The sequence below is a fragment of the Diadema antillarum genome, unplaced genomic scaffold, assembly GCF_040938485.1.
Source record: "Diadema antillarum isolate AM-2024a unplaced genomic scaffold, OU_Dant_1.0 scf00000091, whole genome shotgun sequence".
NCBI classification, from domain to species: Eukaryota; Metazoa; Echinodermata; class Echinoidea; order Diadematoida; family Diadematidae; genus Diadema; species Diadema antillarum.
Genome location: NW_027270980.1, coordinates 238,799 through 253,339, shown reverse-complemented (window position 1 = coordinate 253,339; position 14,541 = coordinate 238,799). Strand labels below are relative to the sequence as shown.

The 14,541-nt window shown below is 37.6% G+C and overlaps 1 protein-coding gene across 1 annotated transcript; it reads right to left on the bottom strand.

The window, feature by feature from the left end:
• Window positions 1-296: 296 nt before the first annotated feature.
• On the bottom strand, window positions 297-13,772 carry LOC139718245 (transcription initiation factor IIA subunit 1-like). Its single transcript, XM_071629727.1, has 9 exons — window positions 13,637-13,772; window positions 13,111-13,212; window positions 10,214-10,379; window positions 9,035-9,099; window positions 8,343-8,448; window positions 7,626-7,822; window positions 4,313-4,456; window positions 2,617-2,706; window positions 297-1,711 (listed from the first exon to the last, which is right to left on the bottom strand). Exons 1-9 carry the CDS (start codon window positions 13,658-13,660, stop codon window positions 1,604-1,606), a joined length of 1,002 nt encoding a protein of 333 aa, XP_071485828.1. The 5' UTR covers window positions 13,661-13,772; the 3' UTR covers window positions 297-1,603.
• Between the last annotated feature and the right edge of the window lie 769 nt (window positions 13,773-14,541).

Sequence of the window (14,541 nt, the reverse complement as noted above, 5' to 3'; positions counted from 1 at the left end):
TTGTTTTTAATCTCCTACTGGTATTCCAAACATACACATGCATGATCATAATGTCTCCAGACAACATATTAACAGTCCATGGTACCATTTCATAGGGCAAGTGTGATTGACAGCAGCTTGGAATGACCATGGTTACTGTGGCCAGTCATTCATTAGCCAACCAGCTTTGAGCATTTGGGTGTTGTGGGAACTGACATTTATGGTAACTTGGCATAACTGCAAGCATCATAACGAAAGAGTCTCCTGCCCGATTAGCAGAACTGTGATACTTATAACAAAATACTTGAAGCCACAGATTCCTTCAGAGAGAAGGACAAAAAGAAAAACCAAACAATATACACATGTATGATTGATTAATTATCCTTTAAACAAGATATTATCTCAATTGACATTCACAGCAGGACAGGAGAGATTTCCTTTTTCCTTTACTACCCAAGAGATCTTGTATATCTCCACCAAAAGTCAGATCACAGGGCAGACAAATGCACAGACAAGCTGTGCTTGGCATTCCACCAGTCAGTACCATCACATCCCCCCCCCCCCCCCCTCTTATCTTCATTACAATCTGTGATGGGAGAGGAGATCTTTACTACAGTTAGTCAGTCTTCAGAGTTTGCAGGTTCTGATGCATTTCTGGTAAATGCTGGTTGTTTTTTCAAAGTGTGACATCGTTTAAAAAACAGTCATCCTAAGGGAGCCCCACAGAGGTTCTGGTTGGAGCTCTGGACTCTTGAAATGGTGCATCCTGAAAGAATATCCCTAGCTATATGGAAAGGTGTTTTACCCTTTAAACCCAAGTAAAGGAACAGACACATTGCATTGACAGGGTAATGTCTACAGCAGGGCCCTTTGAAAGGCAGTACTTACCGGCCAATGAAGAGACCATTCTGGGTAAATAAGATCACATTATTATTATCATTATCATATCATGTGAAGCATGCTGGCCCGGATACTCTGAGTAGAAATAATACTTCCATGACAAGAACTTTTATTTACACTGAAAAGCTGAAGGTGTACATTGCTTAAAAATAATGTATATGGTTATATTAAAAATTCATGACCCCAAATATCTTCCTGTCTGTTTGCAATGAATCATGTGATTAATACACGGTTTGTTTGTTTGTTTGTTTGTTTGTTGTTGTTTTTTGGAGGTGGAGGGGTGAGGCTTTAAAACAAAGAAGAATTTCTGGATGTCTTTCATGGGATATTAGTCACTTTATAAGACAACCATTCAATAGGTTCATCATCCAATGGTCTTTTAAGGCTTATTTGATAGGCACTAATTTCCATTTTCAACTACAAATAATGATTTAATATCACTTAGATGTGACACGTACTTATCTCAGTATTGTACCACACAACAAAATGGATGCCTCTAAACTTTAGACAAATCCACCGTTCCTTTTAGGAGGGAAAGACAAATAATAAACCAGGATGACATGACATTGGTGACTGAATAAATACTCATGTGTTCCCGTGCATACTTGGTCATTTGTACCATACGTCCACAATGTGGGGGGTTGAGCAAGATGCTTGGCAAAAAGAACCAACAAAAGACACGCTCTCTCTTCTCTCCTCACTTGCCGCTCCAGAGAGCGACCTCTCACCAGTCTGCATCGCCGGTCGATTTGCAGAAGACATAGTCCTTGCCCCTCAGATTCATGATGCCATGTTTGAGGGTGAACTTCCACTTGTTTCTACTCCTGTTGATCTGTAGTCAAGAGAACAGAGCATCAATGCAATGAATCATTCTGTTCAGAATGATTTGGTTCAGCTGTGATTTTCTACAAATGTAATTTGCGCTCACCTGTGATGAATCCAACATGACTTTGATCAGTTTTATATCACAGGAATCATGCACAAGAGTCATGCATATATGAAACAAAGATTTCTTTTTTTAAATGTCCTATTGCTTAAAGTATTTCAAATAAAATGCCACTTCCTCCAAGGCGACTTTCAAAGAGAGAGGAAATTTGGGTGCGACTAATACCTCTATTTTATGCAACATGTAATGCTTTGATATGCCATAACTTTCCTATTCATTGTCAAATTTCTATGAAACTTGCATTTTTTATTGAAGCTAAGTTTTGAATACACAACAGACTTTCATGAACTGCAGCCCAACTAATACTTTAACAGCAGTACCAGAATACAAAGCACTCTTATTTGCATACAACTATTGACTCTTTGGGCAATGATACTTATGGTAAATATATTATGGTTTGTGAGATTTAACTCTTCAAGCACATCTAACTGATAAGGACATTCCGCAATAAGAAAACTGAATGAAATTAAAAAAAAAGGGTGCTATCTGTGAAGTGACAAACAGTAGAGTTAATTCAAAATGGACTTTAGTCATGTGAAATGAAGAACTGAATGTATCTACTATAATACAGTATGGGTATTTAGCAAAATACTAGTACTGAAATGGAAGACTTGGGCCAGTCAATGGTATTAAAGTCTGTGGTTTATCAGGGCTAGTTGGGACACATGAAAACTAAGGTTATCAATGCAAGACGAGAATCCCACACATTATTCAAGATTGATGTATGACTATTCATAATTCTACTAAAGTGCAGAAGGCTTTCATATTATGTCTGTTCAGTCTCTACTAACCTTGTCATACTGACACACTACGACATTGTCAGCTTCAAAGAGTTCTGAAGGGTCTTCATCGCTAACATCATCTGCCGAGTTCAAAGGTTCCTGCAAATCGATGGTGATGGAAAAAAAAAAGCAATAAGATGAGTAGAGCAGGCAAGGAAAACAATCTCATGATGCAACAGTAGAAAAAAGGGGAAGAAAATGAGCAAAGAGTGATGATAAACAATATAAACAATGATAACGCTTTCCACTACTTGCTAAGTTGAAGAATATCCTATAACATTTCCATCTGTCTTGATCGTGAGGATAGTAAATATGCCCTTAAGCAGGGCAATGTACAGCTTGCATTTCCTATCATACTCGGGAGAGAATTTATCAGGAAGGAATATCTATGTTCTTCATCTTTTGTGTTGCTTTGAATTTGTGTTTTTGTTTGTTTGTTTTGTTTGTTTGTATGTTTTATGTTTGCAGGTTGGAAGGCGTAAGGGGATGGGGGAAATGTTTTGAAAAGAATATCAATTAAAATGAGCATCTTAATAAAGCACTCGGTGTTTTAGTGCCAGTACTGTCACTTTAATTCACAAACCAGAATGATTAATTTAAAAGACAGAAAATACTACTGTAAAAGTGGATATTTGCACACAAGTAATTTTGTGGGTTTTTTTCTCTGCTGAATAAGATGAATTTTGCATGTTTTTAATCCACAGGATCAAGACATTACATACTGGTACATATAACAAGTAAATATATTCATGTGCTTTTATTATCCGTGCTTATTTCTGGTTGCACAAAATGCGTGAAAATTTCAACTTTTATAGTATACTTATGTCACTGATGAGCATTTCAAAGAATGAATGTACACTAATGTACGTCTCCTTCCATATCAAAAAATCACTACTGTCATTAACCAGCAGAAGATACCACGAATAAATAATAAAGACTTATTAAAAAGTTATCTGCACTGTATCACATTTACTACAAAGAACTGATAATTGGCAATTAAAGGGACTGTACAGTACTGGTTGAGGTAGGGATTCATGTTTTGAACATTCCTTAGTGAGATAATGAAAAGCCTCTTATGAAATATGAAAGAGCATGTAATTCTAAGAAGGCTTCAACGTTTATTTGATGAAAACTTGTTTTCAAATGGCTGAGATATCCAAAAAAGTGCTGATAATAAAAGGCGACATGCCCCAACTTTATTAGCATATCTTTGTTTCACCTTGTTTTTGGATATCTCGGCCATTTCAAAACCGATTTTCATCGAATAAACTTTTGATATCCTTTAGAACCGCATGCTCTTTGACATCTCATAGAGTGGTTTCTGAATATCTCACAAAACATTAAAAGCTAAATCTTCACCTCGACCAGAACTGTACACACCCTTTAACATGTATCAGCTTTCTTTACTCAATGCGTAAAGTTCATCTGCTGTTGGAAATATCGCAAGCACAGGAAAGTAAAACAGAAGGTTATCAGCAACAATATTTAGTGCATGACATGACACCATGGATGAAAGTCACACACAGTAATGCTGATCAACGTTTCACAAATGATTTAAATTTTGTTTCATCAACGTGTACACAACACAACATATATTTCTTCTGCAAGCTCATTTAAAACTTATTTTTACAGTACAACTGCAACATTCATTTTGCTTGTAAACGAGTGCATTGTTGCTCAAAGTCTGAGAAGGTCAAAAGCAAACCTCTTCATCATCTCCTCCTGCATCCTCATTGTCATTGTCATCATTGTCGTCATCATCATCTTTGTCGTCATCGTCATCTTCGTCGAAGTCATCATCCTCTTCGTCAGAAGTGTCATTGGTACCGTCCACTTGAACTATTGGAGGCTGTGAGAAAGGAAATGTGCACCAATCATTACTGCTGCTGTCACATGGATATCTGTGATTTGAAGACCAGGAGCCCGTTTCATAAAACTTGTCATCAGTGACAACTTGTCATAGATGTGACAAGCTACTGAAATCCTTGCATCTGATTGGCTGAGAGCAAATTTGCCATAGAAATGTGGCAGTTGTCACTGATAACAAGTAATATGAAACGGGCCCCTGATGAATGCATTGTCACATGATCATTATCATTGAGATACCTTGTGAAATACGTAAACAGACATCAAACAGTTGGTCTGGACATTTCAATGCCAAAAATAACGTGGTACGCAGTAATCTGTTTCATAATTATCATGGTGCAATGTATGTTGGGACACCCATAATGTATCAACTGAGAAGTCATGGAAGCATCCAGGGAGGTCTAATCTCCCTGGATTTATTGTAATCCAATTGAGCAAACACACACACAGACACACAAGCAAACACACACACAGGACCCACACTGAAATATATAATCTGAACTCAAATAACTTAACTAGGACAAACTTCAACCCGCTCTCTGAAAAAAAAAAAATTAATAACACTACTACTTCCACTATTACTAGTAACAAGAACAAACTAGAAATGTTGACACGACAACTGGTACGCCTCTGCAATATCACACCATTCTCCCAATAGGTCTATGGTACGTACATCTTGACAATGTGAGACGAGAGTTTCACACGATCAGCAAAAAACTGAAATTACATTCTTGAAAGTTTGATGGCACAACCCCAAATATGTTGAGTAGTTACACACTACTTGAAACGACTTTCAATTGGATGGCTTAATTCTTTCAGAGAGCAAGTATTTAGGAATTTGAACATTACTTGCCCTTTGACCCTTGCCCTTTGACCCTTGCCCTTTGACCCCATGCCGCACAACTTTCTTCAAATACTAACTTGTAATATCCAAGTTGCATAACAATACTTTGAGCTATTTTCATCATATGGGCAAAAATGTGACATTTTGACATTTTCACTTGACCGTTGACCCCAAATACTGTATATCCCTACAGAACCATTGTGCAGTAATACGTGAATGTCCCCATTTTAATTTTGTTTTTGCAGTGAGAATTCCCAAGGTATGGAGGAAATAGTGTAATTTTAGCATTAAGTAGTATGATTGAACTATTTAACCTGACCTTTGACCCTTGAACTTTGACCCCAGTACCCAAATATTCCCAAGAGAACCATTGTCAGGCACTACATGTATATGTACTAGGTTTCATAATGATGCCTTGAGTTATTTCAGAAATATGAAGAAAAAGTTACATTTCCGCAATTTCACTTGACCTTTGACCCCATGGCCCAACACTTTCCCTAAAGAATCTTTAACTGGTAATACATTAACACAGTTTCATGAAAATACATTCAGGCATTGCAGAGATATGGGGGAAATAGTGAAATTTTATGATTTTGTCCTTGACCTTTGACTCTCTATTTTCAGATCTACCCGAGAAAATGGTGACATTTTAACATTTTCACTTAGCCTTGACCCCATGGCCCAAATATTTCCCGACAGAACAATTGTACAGTAATGCATGTATACATATGCACTGAGAATTTCTAACGTATGGAGATATTAGTATAATATCAGCACAAAATAGTATAATTTTAGCAAATTTAACATGACCTTTGACCCTTTATCTTGAAACTCATTACCCAATTATTCCCAAGAGAATTATTGTCCGGCAATTGATGCGTATGTACTAAGTTTCATGAAGATACCTCAGGCCATTTCTGAGATATGGAGAGAAAAAAGTGAAATTTTGGCATTTTTATTTGACTTTTGACCTTTTACCCAATGGCCTAAGACTTTCTCTAGAAATCGATACACTAGGTTTCATGGAAATACCTTCAAGCATTGAAGAGATATGGGGGAAATCGTGAATTTTGACAGATCTGACCTTGACCTTTGACCTTGAGCATGTGCACTCAACAGTTGCTAGACACAATTTTGTCCACTTATGTACACATACGCCCAGTTTCAGTTGGATACCTCAAAATGTTCATAAAGGGGAAAAAATCCAGTCTAAATAGGCCTATAAGTTTCATCTAATAGTCTGATAAGAAAGAGTAAAATATTACGAGTTCATCAGTAAAATTTTGATCGAAATTGGGTGAAAAATAAGGAAGTTATGACATTTTGAAGTTTCGCTAATTTTTCAGGAAACAGTTCTTGAACAGTCAATATGAATATGAAAATGGCAAAGTGAGCATGTCATACCCGCACAACTTGTACATAAAATTTTGGAATTTCCAGTTTTTCATTCTAACGCGATTATGCCCAAGGTTAAAATCCTGACATATCTAACTGATTACTATTCTGAAGTTATTCAACCAGGAATGACGCACTTTAGACGTCAATGACAAAAACATTGAATTTTAGTCATTTTTTTTACACAATCAATTGAAAATTGTGAGGTTATGACATGGTCAGCTCACTCATTTGCATATTCATATCCACTGTACAAGAACTGTTTTGCAAAAATAAGCACAAATAAGCAAAACTTCAAAATTTCATAACTTCCTTATTTTTCATCTGATTTCAATCAAATTTTTACCATTGAATATGTAAGATTTTACTTCTTTTTTTTTGGGGGGGGGGACTGGATTTTCCCTTTAAAGGGTGTGTACAGTTCTGGTCGAGGTGAAGATTTAGCTTTTAACGTTTTGCGAGATATTCAGAAACTGCTTTATGAGATGTCAAAGGGCAAGCAGTTCTAAGGGGTATCAAAAGTTTATTCGATGAAAATCGGTTTTGAAATGGCTGAGATATCCAAACACAATGTGAAACAAAGATATCCTAATAAAGTTGGGGCATGTCGCCTTTTATTATTAGCACTTTTTTGGATATCTCAGCCATTTGAAAACCAATTTTCATCAAATAAACGCTGAATCCTTCTTAAAATTACATGCTCTTTCATATTTCATAAGAGGCTTTTCATTATCTCACTTAGGAATGTTCAAAACATGAATCCCTACCTCAACCAGTACTGTACAGTCCCTTTAAGTGCACCATCCACAAAATCGATCACGGTTGAATGGATGGACGGACAACCTGAAAAAATGCCTCCTGTGACACACTTCATGGCGGAGGCATAAACATTGTACATGACCCATTTTCATACCTGGTCTCCACTGGATTGCACACGAATGGCCCCCTGGGAGAGGACCACACCCTGGGGGGTAGTTACAATATGGGGCTCCTGGCCGGTGGACTGCACCCCTGGCTGGATGAGGACTGGAATGGACTGTAGGCCCATCATACCACTTGGCTGCTGGGTCTGAAGCTGGTACGCAGGGAATGTCTGCGTGGCACCAGCACCTTTCATATGGAACAAAGAAACCATTCATTTCCACGTGAGGACATTTGCCAAATAACACAAACAGAAAAATGAAACTAAGACAAACAAATTTTACACTTCAATCCTCCCCCGTTCAATATTAATACCACATTTTGAGTGATTTCTGAACAATCACACAAAATCCACACAATGTAACTGCTCATGTTTGTGGATCTAAATATGTACACTTCTTTGTTTGTTTTTTACTAGAATTTGGGACTTGCAAGTGCAACTACCAGAAGTTGACGTATCACAAAATGAAATGATTGCATCGCTTGCTCTTCAGTCCCTCAAAGCTGACATACCACATGATAGAATAGTTCATTGACATTTTCTTAAATTCAGTATTACAGTCAGCAGTGTACCAACCGACAACAGGGAGAGTGCATTATAAATCCTCATCTTCCACCAGTTTTAGTCACTCTCTGTTTGGGATTGCCCGCTGTGCAGGTTAATAGCACATATGGGCCAAGAAACACAAACAGGCTAAAACATGCGTACCACTTCCCTGCTGCTGGATTGCAAAGGGCACATTCTGCATCTGCTGCGGCTGAAGATGGAGCATGTTCTGCTGCACAGCAAGGTTGGCTGCTGCCGCCGACGAACTCTGTCAAAAAAAATTTGGCACAAATGCAAGGTTTCAATTACGGCATACCAATGACCACTAAATATCACATACTAAAGAGAAAGCCATCAAGATGTAGTAGTCACTCACAAGGAACATTTGGGGTAGGGGCATTTTCACAAAACTGTGATCATTGCATATTGTTCAAAGCTATGCCGAACATGTTCACAAGCCTACAATCAAATTACCAATTGTTGCCAACAATACAAACAACAATAATTTACAAGCAACACAATAATGCTGTGTTTGAGTACCATGACAAAAATATGTGCTCTCCTGTTTTCTTGCACAGTAAGGGACCTACAGACTCATCATTCTGAATTGCCTTTTCACATTAAATCTATGCACAGTGAAAGCATACCATTGTGCTTCCAAAGCACCTCCCAAGATGAATATAGAACTTACACATTGATTGCACTTGACTCCAATTCTGCTTAAGAATATTTTGCTGTATTCTGTTTAAAAAAAAAGAAAGAAAAAGTGGCACCATTGAATGGGCTTCGCTACACTTTGCCCAGTCTGACAGGACTGCAAAAGAGGAGGACTGCAATTGAAATGAGCCACTTACCAGATTCCCAGCCAATGGGGCTTGAGCTGCTGAAGCACCTTGGCGGTCCAGTGGTGGCTGAGAACCTGGTAGCAAATGAAGGCATACAGCAGGGAGAAGTCATTCATTTGATCCTCACACTACATAGATCTACTAGTACACCATAATGTGAACTGACATTTTTTTTTTTCCTAGCAACAGATATTAGACTGGGATAGGCTTCCTCAACACATCATTGAACTGCCCTCTGTTGAGCAGTTCAAGAGAGCCATAGAAGCCAACTAAGCATGGAAGAGATTTTTTACTTGCACAGTGAGCACCTGTATACATTTGAAAGAGCACAAAGCACAAATGGCATCCACTGTCTGAAGCACCACATCACAAACCCTCATCCAGTTGCTGAACAGGCTTTGATGAGAAGCACCATAGAAGTAGAAGTAGGCCTGATGGAACCATCGAATAGATGAAAAGTGGCCCTTAGATACAAACCAATATGTAAATATACACATAACAACAAAAACGATAACACTTCACATTTATTGATGATGTCATTCAACAAATACATGTGCATTTACTGCATACATATATTTTGCCAAAATATGATGAGCAAATTGCCCTTGATTACAAGCCACATTCAACAAACATTGTTAGCTGTGACAGACTTAACAAACTGTCCAGGACATTTGGTGAGACCTGTACAAAGTCTAGGAATTTCAGCATCTTCAAGGGAATGAGATAGCATGAAAAAAAAAAAAATCAAATCCATTCCATTCCATCTTTTCCTTATGACCTCTCATGTCTATTAAATTCATCCCACGCTCTTAATAAATTCCCCAAGCATCCTTCATTCTTTCACACAACAGTTTGAAGAACTTCAAAGGATTGCTTGTTGAGTTACAACATCAGCATAAATACAAGGATAGACATTTGGACAGATGGGTGAAATGATGACATACTGACCATTAGTGCAAACAGTATACCTGGCAATGTATTTTCTCCGTATCACAATTCACTAATCATTAAGGACAGCATTCTCTGACTAAATTTATGTCAGAAATATAAGTCTAAGTGTATATCTTGTTTTGAGCAGCATACATAAACACAGCTAGGAGACAAAGAGAGAGGAGAGAGAGAGAGAGAGAGAGACAGACACACACACACACACACACACACAAAGGCAGTGATGATCCAGGAACTCACTCTGCTTGTTTTGTTGTCTCTCCTGTCCTGTGGACTGGTATGACGCAGATGCATCTCGAACAGAAAATTTCCCTCCGGTTTGTTGTTGTTGTTGCTGCTGCTGCTGCTGCTGAGGTCGTGGACCTAAGTCTATGGCTCGTGACTGCAGTAGTTTTGATTCCCAAATCTTGTAGACGATAGCAAAGAAATATATCAGGAACACATTTCATTTTTCTATAATGTTGCAGGTACAATGGAAAAAATGTACTGAAGTTGGGCAAACAAAAATTTGTGAAACATACTTGAACCGAAGAGTTATCTAGTGTAACTAAATCTATACTTCAATCTCAATTTTTCAATCCTCTGGCCTGTAATCTTTATAAACTAACAAAATCTTCTTGCTAATTATCATTACAGTATAATCTAAATAAATAAATAAAAATAACATAATGTCAAAACAATCAATAGCATTCTGTCCAATGTTAGTTGTCATGTTATCCCAGGGTTGACAAGACCTTGTATCTCAATTGACATTTAACATAAAAAACCTACCTCAATTTTGAATATCAAGCATACTGATTTGAGCCCTACAAATTCAAGATTATTTTTTTTTTTGGTCAAGATAAGGTCTTGTCACCCCTAGACAATACGACAGTGTTATCCAGAATAAACCTCAATTTGAAATGATAAAACTTTTACAGATTGTTATCAATAATTAAACCACCAAAAAGTGGTAGTCCATGTCTCTTGATACTATGATTTTTTTATACTCTATATTTCATTATTCACATAAAATTTGTTTAATAAAATGTATGATTTCATTTATTCAATGATGAAGTACATTGTACAATCTATCACACCATTTACGTATCTCCAAGATACAAATTGAACTTCACTTTTATATCGATCCATCTAAGGCATGACTTTTCAATCGCAGTGCCATCCTTTATTTGACAAATTACTAGACAATAATCCAGAAATATGACATCTATATCTCACCATGACATATCAAAGCATTTTTATATAAAATATTGATATCAGTTGGATTATGTATTTTATTTTTTCATCTCTTAATAGCATATATTGCTGAATGACTATATTTGAAAAAAAAAGTATTCATGGAGTTGTATGATTTCATTACATTTAGTAGCATTGCAAACTTAGCATATCTATCATGCATAACCAATTATCATTTTTTGCATGCTTTAAAATCTATTATAATGCATGATACACATATACTCAACCCAATATTCAAAGACTAACACAGCAACAAAAGTAAGCAAGTGCATTAGAAACATATGTGTTCCATAAACTGATCATCACTCCCCACTACATGGATGAACAATAATCTACTCTAGACAAAGGAAGATTAGATCACTTTCATCATCAAATTGCACTAAAATCACATGCATGTCAACTCTACAGGTAGCTTTCTGTTGCTGGCAATTACCAAGTGTCATTCAAGTGTATCAACTGAAGAGAGCAAGCTGAATTGCAACCCACTACTATCAAAAGATCAGAAAGAATAAGACTTTCACTGATTGAGCCTCACATCCTTCAGTTTGAATAGGACATATTTTGATAAAAACCCCAGTATAAATATCATTTGATTGCTCAACCTGTGAAACTTCATTTAGCCCTCAACTTTGCTTGGTTTTGGTATTATAGTAAATGGTAGGCCTAAAGTGATTTTTTTCTTCTTCTTCTTTTGTGATTGTAATTTTGGTTTTGCATTGTCCTAATGTTATTTTGTTTGTTTATCTTTATCATAGTCTTTTTGTGTGCTTAGAAACACCAGTATAATGCGCCTTATAAATGCAATTATTATTTTTTCTCTTTTTTTTAAGTCATCTTGTTTCTAGAATGACGACATACTAACTTATGACGACCAGGGACTACTGCACTGGCGTCTACAGTTACTGCAGAGAGGTGGAATCTCTTCCCACCTCCCTTTTTATACTGGTAATTAAACGACAGAGATGTTTGTTCACAATGCCAGAGACTTGCACGATTCCTGCCAGGAGGGAGCCGGTGAATGAAAGACTTCTTACTAGGCTTTAGGGAAAGAAACATCCATGAATTGCACGAAGAATCCCATCACATGAAGAGTGGGAGCTTCAACTTGGCATAGGCAATCTTGATTTTATGAATAATGCACGAGCTGGAACCGAGGTCGCTTGAGTGCACATGACGTTCATTGGCTAAACACCATGCGGTACGCAAATGAGGCCCCACTATAAATACACGGACATATGCAAATACCGTTCTAACAAGAGGTCGCGGCAAACGCAGGAAGATGGCAGAATGCCACTCGCCGTGAAGCGGTACAGTACGCCCATATCCCTGGAACACAAGATATATCACGCGTTGTAGATGCCTTATCCCGTGCAATCACCATACAACATACGGATACATGTATTCCATTGGAGTTTCGCATTAATTTTCGTTGTTACAGAATCCTGCGATAAAGGCGACTGCGGGAAATATCAAGTAGATAGCTACAGACTCACGTGGAGCAAAAAAAGCGCTATCTATACCGTAACACTTGTTACAGGAACAGAGGCAGCTGTGCATGGCTCTCGACAAGTTTCCGCCTCTTTAACTTTTTAATATAGGTAGATAATATTATGTTCTTCTTCGCCACCACCAGTGAAATAGTGCACAGGCTCGACTGACATTTTCTTATTATTGTATTTGTTAGTCACATGTCCAGCTTATTAATTCCGCCTAAAAAACAGTTGGGTTGCAATTTGCAGCAATTCAGTTACTTTATTTATAGACTCTATTTAGGCCCCTAAACGGTTACAGCCGAGTCTCTTCGCCAGCATTCAGTTCGCACACGTCACACCACGTCTGGTCAGACATGGTGATGATCTTTCAAACTAAAAATGTCCTTCGATTCTAACCACCTTACTTACCTGTTTCAGGTCTTGTAACACTGGTTCTTCTACGCCCTCATCCAAAAATGCCTCGCGAACATTGTTGATCACATCGTCGATTACACTCTTATACAGCTTAGACTGAAGGAGAAAGAAAAAATTAATACTAATACTCGAGTAACACTGTGAGTTATGAGTTAGGCATTAGAAATGCCAAAATCATATGAAGACAAAGCCATGTTCGAGAAAGTCCCTCAAATCCGAAACTAAAACCTGCCCAACAAAAGACGTTATAAATGCCAAAATCATTTAAAGCTCTCCGAAAAAAACAATATAGGAAATGTCACTTAATGCTACAGGTAGCATTAGTGACGCAAAATCAAGAATAACATGAATAATTGCAAATTACAAGACGAATTAGCTTCACACCTTGCATTTGAATTGATGACTGAACCCAAAGAAATTTCCCGCATCAAAGAAAATTAGAATCTAACGTTACATGATAATATATGAAAACAAGCATTGATACTCATGGAACTAAATCATTTCTGGTAGCACTGCTCACCACATTTTGAGAACCGGCAGCCATCGCAAATAAAGCGGTGGAAAACAAGATGAGCAGAAAAATGCAATTCGAGAGAGACCATTTGCTTTCTACACACACAGCACGTAAAGTCGTCCGCTGTCTTGGCTTCTCCGAAGCCACCGATCGACTGTGGCTCAGCGCTTTTATACTCGTCAACAAGCCCTCTTATTGCCGATAGGGGATAGCTCTATTGAACAAATCAATGTATCCCCTTGGATTCTTGGCTCTGACTGCATAAGCAAATTCGAAACAGAAAATTTCAATCAATTTTGTGTATTTAGACAATTTTTATCATAAAAAATATATATTTTTTCCATTAAAATAATATTGTTGCAATAGTCTAATATTCAAATTACATAGTATTTGACAAAAATATCTAACCAATAATACACTTTAGTGAATATACGGTGGCGTCTGCTACGCGATAGAACCATGGATAGAACATGTCTACATCACTGACATCGGTGCTACAGATACTAGTACAGATTACCAGCGGGGGAGTATAACATTTGAGATCCTCGCGGGAAGTTATATTTTTGTCGAGGAACAATAGTATTTCGAGACAAAAATATAACTTCCCAAGGGAAATTAAATGTTATATTCCTAGTCCTACCAAAGGAAAAGGTCAATATATCTTTTATATTAGATATTTTAACTCAGACCGGCAGTCACATCCCAGAGCTGAAAAGGGAAAGCCCCTAAAACTGCGTGGTGCAAGATGTTTGCGCGCGTGTGCTGTAACAAAATGACGCGCACTAGTAGCAAGCGTTTGCGCGGTCAGCAAGCGCTCGCCCAACAGACGAGAATATTAGGCCCATTCACAATAGGCCTATTCTCATCGCGAAGATAGCAATCGCGAAGTTAGGTCCACCCGTTCACATTAC